This window comes from Phascolarctos cinereus, unplaced genomic scaffold, assembly GCF_003287225.1.
Source record: "Phascolarctos cinereus isolate Bilbo 61053 unplaced genomic scaffold, phaCin_HiC Scaffold_5;HRSCAF=322, whole genome shotgun sequence".
NCBI lineage: Eukaryota > Metazoa > Chordata > Mammalia > Diprotodontia > Phascolarctidae > Phascolarctos > Phascolarctos cinereus.
The window spans coordinates 449,900,547-449,920,881 of NW_027555958.1; the positions used below are offsets into that span (position 1 = coordinate 449,900,547).

Here is a 20,335-nt window from a genome sequence, read left to right on the forward strand (position 1 = left end):
CTCCTCCACCCTCTCTTTTCTTCATTCCCTCCTTCTTTCCTTCCTTCTTTCCTTCCTTCCTTCCTTCCTTCCTTCCTTCCTTCCTTCCTTCCTTCCTTCCTTCCTTCCTTCCCTCCTTCCTTCCCTCCTTTCTTCCCTCCTTCCTTCCCTTCTTCCTTCCCTCCTTCCTTCCCTCCTTCCTTCCCTCCTTCCTTCCCTCCTTCCTTCCCTCCTTCCTTCCCTCCTTCCCTCCTTCCTTCCTTCCTTCCTCTCTCTCTTCCTCCTTGGGCTGCCTACAGGGCTGAGGAGGGAGGACCCTGGCTGGCAGGGAGCTTGGATCCACAACCCTCAGCCCCACCCTGAGCGTCCTCCCTCCCAGCCAGGGCTGATTAATGATTACAGGGGTGGAATGAAGGCTGCTGACTTGGGTGCACCTCAAAGTCCACTTTGGCCCTGAGCCCCACGGGCACTGTGGGAGATGGAGTACGGAGCTCAAGAGGCCCCAGCAGAGCCTCCCCAGGAGGCCAGAGCCATGCTCAACATCTATGACATCCTGGTTGTCGTCTTCTACTTTGTCTTCGTGCTGGCATTGGGGATCTGGGTGAGGCTGGGCCCCTGGGGGCCAGGGGTGGGGAGGAAGAGGGATGAGGCATATCTGGGGCAAGGGGGGTTGGGGGTTGGCACAGGGCCACTGATCATCTCCATCCTTCCACAGCTGGAGACCTGCCCAGTGGATTCACAGGACTGAGTCCAGTCTGGGGGGGATTTGGAAGTGGGGAATGATAGAATCAGGCTAGAAGCAGTCTCTGTCTTGGGATGACACATAGAAGGTCAAAGTTGGGAGAAGCCTTAGAGATCATCCAGGCCCACTTTTCCAGAGAAGGAAACTGAGGCCTAGAGAGGGGAAGGGACTTGCTGGAGGTTACAGAGGGAGTCAATCAATCAGAAGATGTTTACTGAGCTCCCTTCTCCCCCTACACTGCGGGGAGAGGGAGAGGAGCCCAGGAGGAAAAGGGGGAGGAAGAGAAAGGATACACAATCTCCACTTTGATACAAAAGGAACAATTCATTTGAGACAGAAATGGGAAAATTAAAATCTTTTTTGTTGTTGTTGAGGCAATGGGGTTAAGTGACTTGTCCAGGGTCACACAGATAGTGAGCATCTGCGCCACCTAGCTGCCCCCCAAATTAAAATCTTAAACCAGGTTTTGAAAGAGAGAAGAGGGAAGGAGCTCCCGGGATGAGTGGTGGGGAGGAGAGGTCAGGATACAGGGGAAGAGCCGAGGAGGGAGGTCGCTGCACACAGGGAGAAGGCAGGTGTGGTCCTGCTGAGTGTGTGGCCTGCCTTGGGAGCTCAGAGAGGGAAAGGCAGGCTTTGGCTCTGATTGGCTCATCTCTGGCTCCTTCCTTTCCAGTCCTCCCTGCAAGCCAGCAGAAGCACTGTTGGTGGCTATTTCTTGGCTGGGAGGTCCATGACTTGGTGGCCGGTAAGTCCCTGGCGGGCAGTATCGGACCAGCTGGATGTAGATGCTGATCCTGCCCCAGTGGGTGTGACCTCTCCAGGGCTCCCTTCTCCCATCTCTCTGGGCTGGCTTAGAGGGAGACTGTAGTCTCCATGTGTGGCTTAAGCTTAGGGCGTCTCTGTGTCCAGTCTCCTGAGGTCCCCCAGGGAAGGAGTCTCCCATACAAAGCCAAGTACACGTGCCAGGGGCTCACCGTCTGTTGAACGAATATCCCAATAAGCAGACAGCTGACACGGGAAGTCCTAAGAGAAGACTTTTCCTACTGGCACATACAAGGGCACAAGCTAAATATCCCCTGCTCACCCTCCTCTGGAAGTGTCCATCTACCCCAGATAGCACCCACAACTTACACGGTGCTCCACGTGTGGTCTGACCAGGCCAAAGGGGAGTGGAATGACCACATCCCTATTCCTAGAAGCTCTGCTTCTCTGAATGCAGCCCGAGATAGAATTAGTTTTTTGGGCAGCTCCATCCCACTGCTGACTCATATTGAGCTTGTGGTCCACTAACAACCTCAGATTTTTTACAAACCAACTATCGCCTATCCACACCTTCCCCACCTTATACTTGCAAAGCTGTTTTGTACCCAAGTGCAAAGACTTTGTTTATCCTATTGAATTTCATCTAATTAATTAGATGCCCTTCCAAGTTGGCATAGAGCCATTCGCCACAATCCCCTTTCATCCAGGTGTCAGCCCAGCTAACGGCCCTAGGGCTAGTCCCACATGTCCATCTTCTTCACAAGGAGCCAAAGGCCTTCTTGAACCTGAGATGTGCCACTGTTAGCATCCATAGAGTCATGAGCTCCAAGGGCTTGGACCTGGAAGGTCCCTGAGAGATCATTCAGTCTCACACTGCCATTTTACAAATAAAGAAATGGGAATTCAGTGAGGCAGAGCATGACCTGCTTATGGTCATTTCCACAAGAAGCCTTTTCTAATCCCCTTAATGCTGATGCCTTCTCTCCAGGGCATCCTGTCTATACCTTATTTGTGCATGGTTGTTAGTTCAGTGATTCCCCCTTTAGACTGTGTGCTCCTTGAGGGCAGGGCTATCTGTCTTTCTTCTGTTTTTTTTTCCTTTTTTTGTATTTTGTTTTGGATTGTTTTCACACAGTGCCAGGCACGTAGTAGGTGCTTAATAAATGCTTATTGACTGACTGATGTAGCTAATAAGTATTCGAGGTAGCATTTAAATCCAGGTTGTTTAATCAACTAATAAGATTTTATTAAGTATCCACTCTGTGCCAGGCACTGACTCCTGGACTTCTGACTCCAAACAAAAGACCTTTCCTGCGGTATCAGCCTACTGTTGACCTATCATTTCCCCTTTCCTCTGTGCTCACAAGCCATTCCTATCATAAGAAGCTCATTAACAGGAATCAAAGTCTAGCTCACTGGTCTATGCTGGTTACTTCCCCTGTCCCTTTTAAAGAAGGCAAACCTTCCCAGAACCATTTTCCAGTGATGGACCGCATCCCTGCACATCACAGGGATGCCCTGGGAGGTCAACGCTGCCTCCTTGTACTAGTATTTATCATCCACCTTGCTCAACAGCCAGAGTCTAAGCACTGGGCACCTAACATTGTGGGTCTGATTGTTGTCTCACCATCAAATGTGACAAAATGTGTAAAGCACCTCACTAACCTCAAGGAGCTATGGAAACGCTGCCTATTAATACTAAGAATAACTGTTAGCTCTGTTTGGATATTGTCTCTCACGAAGCACTGTTCTTCTATTCCTACTGTATTTTTTCGTGTTCATAGAAAGATCGATACATACACAGATATATAGATGGATGGATGGAAACAATACATACATACATGCATGCATATGTATGTATCTAGTTAGAGATGAACAGATAGGCAGGTAGGTAGACTGATGGATGGATGGATAGAGGGGTGGAAAGTAGAGATAGAAGGATAAATGGATAGAATAGATAAATAGCTAGGGACCTAATAGATGGATAGATAGATAGATGGATAGATAGATAGATAAATAAATGGAAAGGATAGATAGAATAGATAGATATACACATGCATAGTTAGAGATGGGATAGGTAGGTAGGTAGGTAGGTAGAAGATATAAATAGATGAATATATAGATAGAAATAAGGATGGATAGATAGATAGATAGATAGATAGATAGATAGATAGATAGATAGATAGATAGACAGACAGACAGACAGACAGACAGACAGGTAGATAGATAGATAGATAGATAGATAGATAGATAGATAGATAGATAGACAGACAGACAGACAGACAGACAGACAGACAGACAGACAGACAGACAGACAGGCAGATAGATAGATAGATAGATAGATAGATAGATAGATAGATAGATAGATAGATAATCAGGTTTGCCAGATCTATTCAGGTAATATTCTCCATCTTTTCTTTTTTTAGTTTATACCTTCTTGATTCGATTGATAAAACTCCAGGCAAAAATGTTTTCACTGGCTCTCGTTGGATGCACTCCATCCCTTGCTAAGGGCACACTGCTCTTATCAAGTTTGGGTCCAAAAATACAAATCCCATTTCATACATCATATGCCATTTAAAAAAAATTTACTCAGTGCCCCCTAATTGTGACTAGACTCTGAGGGATATGAAGATGAATAAGAAATAGTCCCCACCCTCAAGGTGCTTGTAGTCTGGTAAAGGAGATTAAATAGACATAATCTCTAATACAAGACAGAATAGTAGTGCTATGATGAAGGTATAAACAAAGTGGTCTCAGAGTTCAGAGAGGGGAGAGATTACTTCCAGTTGTGAAAATTAATGGAGACCTCAGACACTATCTTCTCAACTTCCAAAATCTTCTTTTTTTCTTTTGACATCCCTGCTGTCAATGAGCAAGAACTGTGAAAATACCATCTATGCCCCCAAGGACTTCAGTTCCTTGCCCAGAACTTCATAATCCTCAAAACATCTGTGTGCAGTCTCTGTATTTCTCTCTCTGTCCTCTTTCCTTGTCTCTGTCTTTCTGACTTCCTATCTCCCTTCATCTCTGTCTGTCTCTGTCTCTCTATCTCTGTCTAGAGATTCTAACTCTTCTGACCCCCTGTCCAGCAGATTAACACTATGACCCCTCATCTCCATCCATTTGGGAGCCCACCTCCCAAATCTAGTTACCCAGAATCCCAGGCTTCAGCCCCTATCCCTGATCTCTCTCCTCTTCCTTTCAGATTGGTGCCTCTCTGATGTCCAGCAATGTGGGCAGTGGCTTATTCATTGGCTTGGCTGGGACAGGGGCAGCCGGGGGCCTGGCTGTGGGTGGCTTCGAATGGAATGTGAGTAGCCCATGGGAGCAATCCCTACCCCAGGCTGGCAGCTCCCAATCTCCACAGAACATGAGCATAGCCACTGTTGATTTCAATGAGATAAGAAACCCTTACCTGGGCTTGGTTTCCTCTCTCTAACTTACTGCAAATTGTGATGTATGAAAAGCTCGAGAGAATTCCTGGGTAATTAATCACTTCATTAATTATGGCTAGTGAATAATTAATAAAAGGATGGTCATTTGGCTGTCTCTTGTGAATCAAAGGTGGATCATGGTGGCCTCTTGATGCTTATATGCCCTTGGAAGAGTGGGTGTTCCCAACAGACAGCAATCAATTCTGGTTGGTTAACAATGTGAAGAATGTACATTATGCTGAGAAGTGTTTCTATTCTAATGAGAGGTTGGGGGACATTACTTGATTATGTCACTCTTACTTGGGCAATCTAGACAAAGGATCTACTACCACCACCCCCACTACCCCCACCATCCCCGCCAAGCCTGAGCAGAACACAATGGGCTTCCCCACTTGGGTGGGATCTGAACAAGATTGAGGAGAACGTTAAATGCAATCTCATTATCAGTCTTATTTTTCAGGGGCTGATTTGAGATCTAGTAAAGAATGAGAAAATAGAAAGGAAAAAAATCCTGGCTCTTCCCAGTAGTAATTGGTTATTAATAAAAAAGAGAAATAATCAGTTCTCTCAAAACTCTAGATACACTTAGAACATAAGATCTTGGAACCTGGTTCCATGAATGTCAGAACTGTGAGGAAATTTAGAAACTGTCAGCTGCCCCCCCCATTTTACCAATGGAGAAACTGAGGCACAAAGTAAGGGAGTGACTTCCCTAAGATCACCCAGAACGTTGGTGGCAGAATCAAGGCACTACACCTAGGGCTCCTAACCTCTGGACCAAGGGACCTTGATCCCTCCTGTATAGGCAGCCACCTATTCCACTATGGCTAGGATCTGGCAAGACAGAGCTCTGGCTTCATTCCTTCCTCCCCTTTGCCTTTGCCCAGGCGACCTGGCTGCTCGTGGCACTTGGCTGGGTCTTCATCCCCGTCTACATCGCAGCGGGCGTCGTCACGATGCCTGAGTACCTGAAGAAGCGATTTGGGGGCCAGAGGATCCAAGTGTACATGTCTGTCCTGTCCCTCATCCTGTACATCTTCACCAAAATTTCAGTGGGTGCATGTTCCTGCTCATGAGTCTGCCCTGGGGTTCTATTTCTCCAAGGCACACACTGCTAGGCACTTGGGGGGGGTAATCATACACTGGCCTTTCCATAATTTACCTCATTTTGTCTTCTTCATTCCTGAGGGAGGCAGGGGAAGGATTAAGACCCCTGCTTTAAAGATGAGGAAACTGAGGCTCAGAGAAGGGATTTATGTACTGACATGTGGCAAGCCAGTGACAGGTCCAGAACTGGAGCCCAGGGACTGTTCCCTCCTTCCCTCTGCCTCCTTTCTCAACTCACTTTCCACCAAGCCAAGGCCCCTCTGAGGGGAGTGAAGGCCAGAGCCTGGGATGCCTGAGCTGGGATGGGGGCCTGGCCTGGGAGCCTCCCCTCCCCCAGGATGGTTCTCTCCATCTGATCTCATTGCAGACTGACATCTTCTCTGGAGCCCTGTTCATCCAGGTGTCCTTGGGCTGGAATCTCTATCTGTCCACAGTCATCCTCCTGGTTGTGACAGCCATCTATACCATCGCTGGTAACGTCCCTGGGAGCCAGGAGTCAATGCGGATGGGCCAAGAGGAGGAGGGGGGAGAAGAAAGCAAGGGGGGAACAGGGGAAGAAGGAGGTGTGGAGAGACAGAGACAGACACACAGAGAGAAACAGAGACAGAGAGAGAGGCAGGGAGGGGGAGAGAGAGAGAGAGAGAGAGAGAGAGAGAGAGAGAGAGAGAGAGAGAGAGAGAGAGAGAGAGAGAGAGAGAGAAGAGAGTGAGAGAGACAGAGAGAGGGAGAGGAGAAAGAGAGAGACAGAGATAGAGAAGAGAGACAGAGAAGAGACAGAGAAGAGAGGCAGAGGAGAGAAAGAGAGGGAGGGAGAGAGAGAAGAGAGACAGAGAGGGAGAGAAGGAGGGGGGGAGAGAGAGAGAGAGAGAGAGAGAGAGAGAGAGAGAAGAGAGACAGACAGACAGACAGACAGACAGAGACAGAGACAGAGACAGAGAAGAGAGAGAGAGGGAGGGAGAGACAGAGACAGAGAAGAGAGAGAGAGGGAGGGAGAGAGAGAGAGAGAGAGGAGAGAGAGAGAGAGAGAGGAGAGAGAGAGAGAGAGAGAGAGAGAGGGAGAGAGAAACAGAGAAGGGGGGTAGAGAGAATGGAGAGAAGAGGAAATAGACAAAGACAGAGAGACAGAGCATGAAACAGGAAAGAGTCAAGTGGATAGATACAGAATCAGAGATAGAATCAAAGATAGAGAAATAGAAGGGACAGAGAGAGACAGAAATGAAGAATGAGATATAAAATCAGGTGGAGAAGGAGAAACAGAGAAGGGGGGCGTGGAACAGTCAAGTCAAGCACTCTCCTGGACACCAAGGAGCTGGGACAGCCTGCTTGGTTGTGGGACTGATCCCTGACTTCCTCTGATCCTAGGAGGCCTGACTGCTGTGATCTACACAGATGCTCTTCAGACTGTCATCATGGTGGGGGGAGCACTGGTCCTCATGTTCTTAGGTAAGGCCTTGTGGGTGCTGGGGTGGGGGATGGGCCTAACCACTCCCTGAGGACAAGGGCCATACCCCCTCCTTCCTCAGTATTCCCACAGAGAGCCCAGGACATGGTCTCTCCCACCCCACACGCCCTGCAAGGGGACATGGGGAGGCACTCCATTCCACGGTGCCCTGTCACCCATGAGCAGATGCTCTGGATTTCAGGGTTTAAGGAAGTGGGCTGGTACCCAGGCCTGCAGGAGAAGTACAACACTGCCATCGCCAATGTGACTGTGCCCAACACCACCTGCCACCTGCCTCGGTCCGACGCCTTCCACCTTCTCCGGGACCCTGTCACCGGGGACATCCCATGGCCTGGCCTCATCTTTGGGCTTACAGTGCTGGCTACTTGGTGCTGGTGCACAGACCAGGTACCATAGCCCTCAGCGATCACACTCCCTGGCAGGGTTCCCAGCCAAGCCCATTGCTCCTGGAAAAGGGGCTGAGGCACAAGCAGGCCCCACAGGGGAGCCCATGGTCATGACCACCTGGCAGAAGGCAGTCTGGTTTAGAAGGACTTCAGCTCAACCAAGGGCCTAGTGCCTGCCAGGCAGGCAGCGATGTAGGCCACGTAACACAACCTGGGTTCAAGTCTGGCCTCTAACCCTCACTGGCTGTGTGACCTCCGGCAAGCCCTTCAACCTCTCTGGGCAACTGTCCATCCACCCCGGTGGAAGAAGTTTCCTCACTGGGAGCTCCCTAAACCAGAGTCCGCCCCCCCCCGCGCCCCCACCAGATGTGCTTGGAGTCAACAGTCCCGCTTTCCCCCAGCTCATTCTGTGACTTCAAGTAAGTGACCTCGAGGCTGAGCCTCAGTTTCCTCATCTGGCCAATGAGGATATTTGTGCCTGCCCTGCGCCTTCACAGGGCTGTTTTAAGAGTCAAGCAAGATGAGGTCGGGGGGGGCATCAAGTCAGGGCTGAGTCTGTGCCCAAGAGAAGGCTGAGGCGGCTCCAGGCCAGGGCTCCAGTGTGAGCTGCCTGGTGCTGCCTGCAGTCTGTGCCACGGGCCTGCCTAGCCCCGGTGTCCATCGCAAGGCCACCCAATCCTAGAACCCCCGTGACCTCTGTTCCCCGTCTCCCCCCTCACAGGTAATTGTGCAGAGATCCCTGTCAGCCAAGAACTTATCCCATGCCAAGGGGGGCTCTGTGTTCGGGGGCTACTTGAAAATCCTGCCCATGTTCTTCATTGTCATGCCTGGGATGATCAGCCGGGCTCTTTACCCAGGTATGGGACGTCCTTTCTGGTCTCCAAGGGCAAGGAGGAATAGGGGCTCGGAGCTGGCAGTGCCATTCCAGGGATGTGGTTCCCTCCCCCACAGCTGAACAAGAATCCCTTTTACATCCTCCCATACAAGAGACCATCCTGCCTCAGATTAAAGACCTCTGAGCATGGGGAGCTCACTACCTCTCAGTAGCCTGCTCCATTTAGGACAGCTCTCATGGGTACGCAGCTTTTTTCTGACATCAAGCTGACATCAAGCTGAAATCTGTCCTTGCCAATGGCCCTGATGCTGCAGCCCAGATGCCCCAGTGCCTGCCTTTTCTGGGTGGGGTCTCGGGTTCTAGGCTTCTCCCACTTAGTCCTAGACCCACCCCATCAGCGCTGGCTGCCCCCCTTGGTGGAGTGGAGAGAGCCCTGTGCAGGAAGGCTGGACACTCAGATTCTAGTCACAGTCCAATTTAGCCAGCATTGATTAAGCCCCTTCTGTGTGCAGATTCCTTCTCTGGGCTGTGGGGGAGATGCAAAGTTTGGATAAGACCCTGTCCCTGAATTCCTGGAGCTTAATTTAGTGTCTGGGGGGGAGGGGCTAAGAGGCAAAGAAGACCATGGGACCAGAACAACCCAGGGCTAGAGGAAGGTTAGCAGCTGTCCAGTGGAATCATGGGAAGACCCTCAGAGGGGAGACATTGGGAGGATGGGCAGGGATTCTCCAGGGGAAGGGTCCTGGTGGGGCTGGGATATGCCCAGCCTACTAAGAGAGGGTCCATGTCATGTACATGCTCTGGGCCTCAACTCTCAGGTTTCTCAGCTGTAGAACTAAGTGGTTTCTAAAGGCCCTCTCAGGTCCGACATGCCCCAGGACATTATGTGTTCTGTGTTCTAAGGTTCCTCCTCCTTCTGAAGTTCTATGTTCTGAGTTCCCTCCTCCTGCTGATGTTCTGTGTTCTAAGATTCCTCCCACTCAGTGCTGACATTCCCTGTTTCAAGGCTGCTCCCAGCTCTGACATTCCCTGTTCTAAGCTCCCTCCCAGCCCTGACATCCCCTGTTCTCAGGCCCCTCCCAGTCCTGACATTCCCTGTTCTAATGCCCCTCCTGGTTCTGACTGTTCTGACCCAAAACAGTTAATGACTGAAAAGGGCTTAATAAATGACTTTCTCTGCAGTATTCTATTTTCCCAAAGGGCCAATGCCTTAACCCAATGCTTTAGGTTTCTAGGTGTGGGATGCCAGGCTCTGTAGATAACCTGGAGAGGAGGGACTTTGAGGCAGGGGGTTTCCCTATGCCCCAAGGCACAGGCCCCTCTCTGCTCCCTCCCAGCACAGGCCTGGCCCTGATCCACCTCCACCATCCTCTGGGTGGATGGCTACCCTGTTCAGGACACAGTGGGGTCAGCCTACCCTCTGTCCTGACTTCTGCCTTGGCTTTTACAGATGTGGTTGGCTGTGTGGACCCTGACATCTGCCAGGCCATCTGTGGGGCCCGAGTGGGCTGTTCTAACATCGCATACCCCAAATTGGTGATGGAGCTCATGCCTATAGGTGAGGCCTCACCTGGCCTTGGAGTCTGGGGGGACAGGCATAAAAGGAGGGGCAGGCAAGAGGCAAGCCCATATCTAGAAACCTTTACAACTGGGGTAAGTGGCAGGTGGGTGGGTGGATTGGGAGAGGCGAGAAATTGCACCCTGGGACATCAGGGGCAAGAAACTATTGTTTCCCAGGTTAGATGCTGTTGTCTCTAGGGGCAGAGCTAAGCTTGGATGGTGGCAGTGTGGGCGAGGAATACAGAGCTCCTGTTGCTGCCACTGCCGCTATGGAGAAAAAGCCCTTTTCCCTCAGGTATTTACAGCACCCTCCAAATTGTCTACCCTGGGACAAAATCGCAGGTGACTCTCCCTAGTTATGCCTCTGCTGGGATGGGCAATGCCTGTCTGTGCATCCCCAGCCCTTAACACAGTGCCTGGCACATAGTAGGCTCTCAAATGTTTTTTGCCTGACTGACCTGGGTCACTATGTGACCTCAGGCAAATTCTTTCCCTTTCCTGGACCTCAGTCCTTGGGCATAAAGTTGTACATTCCCATGAGGACATTTAGGTCTTTCTATTAGCCCTGTGAGGTCAGGAGGGCAGGGCTTAGTCTTCTCATCCTAGAGAACAGAGCAGGAAAGGAATTTGTGGAAGAGAAACCAAGTCTTAGCTATGGTTCTCCTGACTCCAGGCCTGTGTGATTCTTAATTTCCAAGTCTAGGCAGGGAGATTAGGTCCCTAGGGTTTTCTTTTCCCCCAGGCATTAGAACTGAAGGTGAAGCCTGGAGCTCCTATGCTCTGCTTGGCCCCCAGCCAGCCCAAACTGGTGCCTGTAGGTCTTAGACTGAAGCCCATAGGCCCTATCGCTGCTCAGTCCCCAGCCAGTCTTCAATGGCGCCTGTAGGCCTTAGACTGAAGCCCATAGGCCCTACTGGGGCTCGTTCCCCAGCCAGTCTTCAATGGCGCCTGTAGGCCTTAGACTGAAGCCCATAGGCCCTATCGCTGCTCAGTCCCCAGCCAGTCCTCACGGGCTCCTGTATCTCAGAGGGACCTTCAGATGCATCACTAGCTTGCTGTGCTCTGCTTGGCCCCCAGCCAGCCCCAGCTGGCGCCTGTGGGATTGCTATCCCAGAGGGTACTTTTCTCTCCCCACAGGGCTTCGGGGCCTGATGATTGCCGTGATCGTGGCGGCCCTCATGAGCTCACTCACCTCCATTTTCAACAGCAGTAGCACCCTCTTTGCCATTGACATCTGGCAGCGCTTGCGCAGGAAGGCGACTGAGCAGGAGCTGATGGTGGTCGGCAGGTCCTGGCTGCCTCCCTGGGCTCTCACACTCCCCCCTCCCATCATCCTGGGGCTGGGGCCTCGCCTCTCCCCTCTAGGTGCCAGCCCTGCAAAGCCACTCCTGGGTGACCTTGGACAAGTCACGTCCCTTCTCTGTTACTCAGATTCCTCCTCTATCAATGAAGGGATAGATGAGGTGCCCCCTAAAGTTCCTTCCACTCTGATATTTCTGGGCTCTAAGAGGGCATCCAGGAGGCATGACCACAGGCCAGTGCCCATCCTGTGGCATCTCTGAGACTTGCCCTGAGGCTTCTTCCCCTGGGTAGGATTTAGGTCATCCGGAAGGAGGAGGAGGAAATTCCAGATGGGAAGGACCAGCCCAATGAGCTTGGTGTGTCCAGGGATGGGGGAAAGGGCAGCTTGATCAAGGTACGTGGGTGAGACGGGAGGTAGGGAGATGGAGGAAACAGGGTCTCAAGTGCCAGGACTCTCTGGATCCATTCCTGGCCTGTCCTATCAGGATGACAACATCTTTGAAGTGGGAGGAAGCAGCCTTGTCCTGGTGTTCAGTCACAAGAACAGTACAGGGGACAAGAAAGGAGGAGGCAGAAAAGCCAGGATCAGGGAGCTTGGCCTTCCTGAGTGAGCCTGGCTGAGTGGGTCCATGATTAGAGGATGCCCACTGTCATACCTGGGGAAGAAGGCCAGTAGAATGTGGATCACAGCATAGCAGAGCTGGGAGCGAGCCTAGAACAGGGAAGGGACTTGAGAAGGGAAGGTCAGAGCTGGGAGGGGCCTGAGAATAGGGAATGTCAAAAGTGGGAAAGATCTTAGAACAGAGGATGTCAGAGCCGGGAGGGGCCTTTGAATAGGAAAGGTCAGAACTAGGAGGGGCTTTAGAATAGGGAATGCCAGAGTTTGAAGGGACCTTGGAGATCATCTGCTCTAAATCTCTCATTTTATATGTAGGTAAACGAGACTTACCCAAGGTCATACGGCAGGTTAATAGTGGAGCTGGACCTAGAACCCACTTCCAGATTCGCAGGCTGAGGCTCTTCCACTCTGTAACTTAGTCCCTGGGGTTGGGGAAGTTTCTGGGTCTGGGCCCTCCTCCGCCCTGTGACCTGGTCCCAATAGCTCCGTCTAGTCCTGAGGCCTTCTCTGGCCCCCTCCCCACAGGGTGTTCATCGTGTTCTTGGTGGTGGTCAGCGTCGTCTGGATTCCTGTCATACAGAGCGCCAACAGCGGGAAGCTCTTTGACTATATCCAGGCAGTCACCAGCTACCTGGCACCCCCCATCGCCGCCCTCTTTGTTCTAGCCATCTTCTGCCATCGGGTCACGGAGCCTGTGAGTGCCTGGTGCTGGGGAGGGGAGGAAGCCAGCTCGGGTCCTGCAAGACCCCTGACCTGGGAGGAGGAAGCCTTGAAGCAAGTGGAGGGAAACTGTTATTTCTCCTTCTATAACATAGGAGCTGGTCGGGGTTAGCGTGGTAGATAGTTTATCACCAGTATCATAATGGCCTCATTGAAAAGGGCTAGATTCAGGGAAGACACCTTGAATCAGACTCTGCCTTTGCCACTTACTACATGTGAGACCTTGGGCAACTCTCCCCTTCTGGTCGCTGGAAAATGAGGAGGTTCCTCACAGCACTGACCCTATGATCCTGTAATCCTACAATTCATAAAGAAAATACAGGCCCCTTCCTTTCTCCGGGCCTCAATTTCCCCCAAAATGAGGAAGATTTTTCTAACAATAAGGTCTATCCAACAGGCTTGAGAGGTACTGAGCTCCCTGTCACTGGAGATGTTCAGCTATAGGCTGCCTGACTCCCTGTCAGAGCAGCTGTAAAGGGAAGCCTTCAGCTGAGAGAGAGGCTGCCAGAGATGTCCTCTGGGGTGACTTAGCCTCGAGCTGTCAGTGTCTAAAGGCAGGGTTCTAGGCAGCCATCAGAGTGTGTGGGGAGGTCTGGCCCTTTGGGAGCCATCTGAGCTCCTTGGTGGCTAGCTCCTGCCTGGGGGCCCTGCCCTTTCTCTGCAGGGAGCCTTCTGGGGCCTCATCTTTGGCCTGGTGGTGGGCGCCCTCCGCATGATCCTGGAGTTCTCCTACGGGGCCCCCTCATGCGGGGAGCGGGACACCCGGCCAGCCGTGCTGAGGGACGTGCATTACCTCTACTTTGCTCTGCTGCTCTGCGGCCTCACTGCCTTGGTCATCATCGTTGTCAGCCTCTGCACACCCCCCATCCCTGAGGAGAAGGCAGGTTCCAGCCCAAGAGGGTGGGGCCAGATGTCAGAGCTCCAGGGCCCAATGCATGTGGTGTGTTCATTCCTAAGTGACTCAGCCTCGTGGGCCTCAGTTTCCTTCTTTGTAAAATGAGGCTCAAGCTGGATGATGTCACAGGCCCCCTTCAGCTCTAGGGCTGTCAACTTTAACTGTGGAAGAGTAGAGCTGTAGGGACCTGAAGACAGAATGTCAGAGCTGGGAGGGGCCTTAGAACAGGGGATGTCAGAGCTGGGAGGGGGCTGAGAACAGGAGATGTCAGAGGTAGGTGGGAGCTTAGAACAGGGAATGGCAGAGCTGGGAGGGGCCTGAGAATGAATGACTGAATGAGCTACTGAACAAATGAAGAGGTGTTCATTAAGGACTTGTCAGTGTCAGAGGCGTCAGAGCCAGGCAAGAGTCCGAGTGGGCGCTCAGGGCTCTTTGTCCTCACCACTTCCTCCCTCCCCGCCCCAGCCTCAAGTACCTCCCCCAGGAGGCTTTTCCCCAGTGGCCTCTGACTACGACCCCTGGATTCTCTCCCTCCAGCTCGTTCCCCTGACTTGGTGGACCCGGCACTGTAGCCCACCCGGCCCAGAAGGGCACTATCACTGCCACCCACCGAGGGACAGGGAACCAGCCTTGTCTGCCCAGGAGAGCCAAACAGAGGACAGCGACCTTAAAAAGAAGGAATCCCCCGGTGAGCTGGGGCAGGGGGAGGCAGGCAGCCCCCACTGGGCAAAGATGGCGCCAGGAGAAGTAAGCAGCTCCCAGGCCTCTGGGGTGCCCTCAGTACTAGGAGGGTTGAGATGTTTCACACTCCCTCCCTTCAAGGTTCAGCTCCAGCTTCTGCAAGAAGCCTTCCACAACCTCCCAAATGCTAGGGTTCCCCTTCCCCTTGCAATCACTTTGTATTTATTTATGTGCTTTTGTTTCACCCATAGAATAGAAACCCCTTGAGGGCAGGAATGCCTTTTCTGTTTGTTTCTGTGTCCCTAGAACCTAGCTCAGTTCCTTATATGCAGCAGGTGCTTAATAAGCATTTGCTGCATTGAACTGGAGTCAGGAAGCCTGCATTCCAGCTCTGCTCTGCTGTTTCACTGCCCTGGGACATAGGCAAGTCATTTCCATTTTTGAGTCTTAGTTTTCTCCTGTAACATGGGGAAGTAACGCTTGGATACCTACATGAAAGTGTAGATATCATGCAAGTAGATACAATGTAAAAAGAGAAATAGAACTTGAGACAGCAAGTTCACAGGAAACAAAACCCAAGAAAAGAGCTAATAGTAATTTTTTAAAAACCACCCTAATCTTTCTATACATATGTAATACCCCCTCTGGTCTATCTCCTCAAGTTACAGGTTTGCAGGCTGGGTGGAGGGAGTGATGATAAATACTCCCTCTACTTAGAGAGTACCCTGTGGGTCTACATTCCTAAGCCCCTGTCAGTGAGCTTACCATTAATCATCAGCCAGGAAACACAATGAGCTCAAAGCAAAAGCAATAACCAAGACAAAACAGTAAGACATGTTCTATGAAATACTTCCCCATAAAATTCAGGGCACACTCTCCCATAAATACATATGGCATGAACGGGAAAAATGGACACAGACTTAGAGTATATTGGTAGTGAAGCATATATATAAGGAACACATGTGGCCAATGTAACTATTACTGTAGGACCCAATACAATTTTTCTTCTTGCGGTATCTCACACTGAGTACAGTGTCTCTGCTGAGCAGATCACTCAGCTGGACTCCCTGAGCCTGTTCCTCTCTGTGGCTCTACTCTCTACTGCCAGGGCTAGTCCTCTCTTGAATCCCTAGTCAGTTCTCTTCTCTGCTGCCACATGCCATTTTCTATGAATATGCTTCTTGATCCCAGCTCTTTGTGTCTGTCACTCTCTCTGCTCTCTCCTGGATGCAGCATCCCTTACCGGGCAAGTAGTTCTGATACATGGCCGACGATTGGAGGAAGGAGATAAAATCCTCCCCCCTCCTCCTTCTCTAAGAGATTCAGGGGCCATATTCCCCCTGAGCTGCTCCCTGACTTGCATGTCTCTTGATTGTCCACAGTGCTGGCAAACTCAGCTTTTTTTTTTTTTGGGTGAGGCAATCAAGGTTAAGTGACTCACTTAGGGTCACAGAACTAATAACTATCATGTGTCTGAGGTCAGATTTGAACCCTGGTCCTCCTAAGTCCAGGGCTGGTGCTCTATCCACTGTGCCACCTTGCTGCCCCAAACCCAGCTTTTTGAAAGGCCGCTGAAGGTGTAGCCAATCTTTGACCAATCAAATGGCCAGCTGTTCTCTTAATACCATGAGAAAAAAAATTCCTCCATACTTCATAAAAGGATAACAACTTGCAAACATAGTTTTGCATGTCTCATTATTTCTCTTATCTGTCCCCCCCTTCATTTCTGTGATTATGTCAACTACACACAAAAAAGCACAAAGTGTGGGCAACAAGCAAAAGGAGCTAATGAGGTGAATAGGGAGGGGTCAGCTGATCCCATTTGGATCATCAAGACTTGGTGGGGCAAAATGCATGACTGGAATCCATTCATCCAGCAATCAGTAAGCACTTACTGGGATCTTGCTGTGCCCGGAACCATGCTAGGTGCCGAGGATACAAAGACCACAGCAGAGCAGTCCTTGGCTTCAAGGGGCTTACCTTCTAATGGTGGAGATAAACATGACAGATGGATAGAGAGAGAGATGCATAGATAGATGATAGATGGACAGATAGATTAGATAGATGGATGGATGATTAGATAGATAGATAGATAGATAGATAGATAGATAGATAGATAGATAGATAGATAGATAGATAGATAGATAGATAGATAGATTAGATAGATGGATGGATGGATGGATGGATAGATAGAGAGATGGATGGATAGATAGAGAGATGATGGATGGATGGATGGATTAGATAGATGATGGGTGGATGGATAGATTAGATAGATGGATGGATGATTAGATAGATAGATAGATAGATAGATAGATAGATAGATAGATAGATAGATAGATAGATAGATAGATAGATAGATAGATAGATTAGATAGATGGATAGATAGATGATGGATGGATGGATTAGATAGATAGATGATGGGTGGATGGATAGATTAGACAGACAGACAGATAGATAGACAGATGGAGAGATAGATATGGACATGGATATATAGATATGCATATAACTAACACACAGAATAAAGATAAGGTCATTTTAGGGAGGGCACTAGTAGTTGTGATGGGGGTAGATATCACATCAAAGAATCACAGAGTCTGAGAACTGGCGGGGACCTCAGTAGCTGCCTAGGCTGACCCTTATACAAAACCAAGGCTTCATGTAGAAGGTGCTGCTTGAGCTGGGTATCAAAGGAAACCAGGTATTCTAAGAGGGAGTCCATTCCAGACATGGGGCCAGTGAGTATAAAGGCACCGAGAAGGGAGATGGAGCATCATGGATTCAGGACATCTAGTGGACCAATATGTTTGTGTCTCGGGGTGTGTGGAGGGGCATGTATAAGAACTGTGGACTGTGTTCTAGGCGAGTGTACATGATTCCGATGGTCAGGGCTGAGCCTGGGGCCAGGAGACAAGGTGCAGCTGACTTGCCCAGCTTTACTTACTCTCTCTTCTTTGCCTTGGTCTCTCTCTTCCGCAGCCCCCACCCAGTCCTGTTGGCAGAAATTTTATTTCTGGTTCTGCGGGCTCTCTCCAACCCCCACACCTGTCCTGAGTCCTGCTGAGAAGGCTGCAATGGAAAGAAAGCTGACAAGCATTGAGGAGACCCCACTGTGGAGGCGAGTTTGTAACATCAATGCCATCTTCCTACTCGCCATCAACATCTTCCTCTGGGGCTACTTTGCGTAAGTGGCTGGTGTGAGCGCACATCAGTCTGGGAGGAATAAACCAAGTTTTATCAAACTTCCTGAAGGCCAGCGTCGGATTTCATGAAAGAAGCCCCTGAATGTGAGCTGCGGCCATCATGGAACACAGAAGGTCAGTCAGTACTGGACAGGACTTGAGACCATCTTGGCCAATCTCCCATCTACCCACCCTCATCTCTGCTGATTGGTAGCCTGCTGGAACAGCTCAGTGGACACAACGCTAGATTTGGAGCTCGAAGCTTTATCCATGTTCTCCTGGCTCTGATCCCCATTAGCAGTATGACCTAGGGCAAAGTCACCTCTCTGAGACTTGGTTTCCTCATTTCTATAGCCCTCTAAGGTCTACAAAGTGTTTTTTCTCACAGTGGCCTTGTGAGGTAGGGAGTAACAGGATTACCATCCTCATTTCACAGATGAGGAAGCTGAATCTCAGAGAGGAAAGGTGATTTCCTGAGGATGATGGTGAATCAGTGAGAAGGTCTGACTAGACCCATTCATCTGATGGTATCTCTACTCTTCCAAACTGCCCCTCATTCTGACCTGAGACAGTGGTCATGGATATGGTTAGGGAAGATGCCTCTCTCCTTTCGGCAGGCACTTCCACATCATCTCCTGAGTGAGGGCCCAGGAGGTCCCTGTGGGCTGCCAGGGAGACAGAAGGAGCTAGGAAGATACTTGTCAGCTCAGTGAAGTTTGGTGGTAACTCACTCCCTGCTCATTTTCCCTTTCAAAGCCCCTGCCTCCATTCCATCCTGGGACCCAAACAGCTTTCAGCTTGCTAAGGCTCTGCTGCAATCATGCTTCTCTTCTGTTCTAAAACCTTCAGTGGCTCCCTACTTTGAAAGGTTAAAGTACAAACTCCCTATCCTAACTCAAGATAAGCAACTTTACCTCTCCATCTTCCCTTCTGTCCCCTCCATACCTGCTACATTCTAGCCAAACTGGAAGCCTCTTGGTCGCTCATTCTTATCCTGTCCCATCCCTTCCCTGGGCCTTCATTCCCAGTGTCCGCTATTCTTAGAACTCCTCCTTCCCATGCCCTTCTGAACTGGTGGAAGTTCATTCCAACCTTCAAGGCCTAGCCAGGGGGGATTACCTCCTGGTAGACTCACCTGCTGCCTCTGGTAAAAGTTAACCCCCTTCCTCAAATGTCTCAATGCTCTTTGCCTGGACCACTCCCTTTTCCCCATTCACCCTCATCTTTGCATCATACTTGCTCATGTCCCCATAAAATGTAAACTCAGTGAGGCCAGGGACTGTATAATTTGTCATTCAGGGTCAAGTGACTTGCCCAGGGTCACTCAGCTAGTGTCTGGGGCTGGATTTGCAATAGTCATCTTTGTCTACCTAGAGGGAGCTTAGGACTCTGCACATAGTAGAGGCTTCATAAATGGTTTTTCCCATTCCTACCACCCCACAATGCCTCTTATCTTGGAAAAGCTGTTCTTTTAGTTAACTTATAGAAGTACTCCATCTACCCCCACTGGCATTTTCTTAGGATCATTGAATGATGGAATCCTAGACTCTCAGAGATGGATGGATCCCCAGAGAGGATCTGGTTCATCCTCTGAAAGCAAGAATCCTTTGTAACCTCCTGGCCAAGACTCATTTAGCAGCTGCTTGAAAACCTCCAGTGACAGTTGAGGTAGCCCATTCCTTGGCTGGACAACTGATATGAAACTTTTCCTTAGGTTAAGTCCTTGGGCCTCCTGAAGACAGAAGAGACCTTGGGATTCACAATAAGGGGTTCATCACAAATAACCAAGGACTATCTCAGGCAGACATATGTCTATGTGAGAAGGGAGTGGGCTTCCCCAATACCCTTGCCCTGCTAGCTTATAAGAAGCCCCTCCCTTTGGGAAGTCCACACTGGGGAAGGTAAGGAAGTACATACGAGGGGAGAGACGTGACTGAGTTGAGAGCCCAGGAAAGAATTCAGTGGGTGAGTCAAGGCTGAGGCCTGGGGCCTTCCAAGATCAAGGCCCCTTGCTGGTGATCTATGGCTTCTACTTCTCCCCCCATTCCTCTTCAACCATTTACTTCAGCTGAACTCTGGCAGGGGCAGGACCACTCAAGAAAAGGTCTCAAACATCTAGACTGGATGGAACATTAAAGAACATCTAATCTAACCCCCTCATTTTACAAAGGGGGAAACTGAGTCCAAGGGAGGTGACATGGCTTGCATAGGTGAGTTATCACAATGAGCTGCAGAGATTCAAACCCACATCTTGGCTCCCAATTCTACTCGTTCTTGACATGCACCAATAACAGTATCTAGGTATTGTTATTGGAAGTAATAGCTAAGGATAAGTGAGCTGGCCAAAGCCTTGCTACATCTATTGAGATGAGAGGATCTCATTCTTTATAGATTATTATTTCTTGGTTCCTTCAAGATTCAGCTCAAGCCCCACCTCCTCCAAGAGGCCTTTGCCAAGGCCCCGACACGCTATGACTGTCTCCTCCAGTTTTGTCTTATTAACTCTGTATATATCTTGCATGTATTTTATATCTTGTCTCCCCCTTAAGAATGGAAGCTCCCTGAGGGCAGGGTCTGCTTAGCTTTTGTCTTTGTATCCCCAGCATTTAGCATACTACCCAACACACAGTAAACATATGGTGCTTAATAAATGTTTATTGGTTGATTGA

The 20,335-nt window shown here is 50.1% G+C and overlaps 1 protein-coding gene across 1 annotated transcript; it reads left to right on the forward strand.

Moving 5' to 3' along the window:
• Window positions 1-416: 416 nt before the first annotated feature.
• SLC5A9 (solute carrier family 5 member 9) lies at window positions 417-20,335 on the forward strand. Its single transcript, XM_020987703.1, has 14 exons — window positions 417-580; window positions 1,395-1,466; window positions 4,692-4,796; window positions 5,808-5,972; window positions 6,395-6,500; window positions 7,390-7,470; window positions 7,671-7,876; window positions 8,597-8,732; window positions 10,161-10,268; window positions 11,408-11,558; window positions 12,717-12,885; window positions 13,576-13,791; window positions 14,344-14,494; window positions 17,464-20,335. The coding sequence occupies exons 1-14, from the start codon at window positions 458-460 to the stop codon at window positions 17,670-17,672; spliced, it is 1,998 nt and encodes a 665-aa protein (XP_020843362.1). The 5' UTR covers window positions 417-457; the 3' UTR covers window positions 17,673-20,335.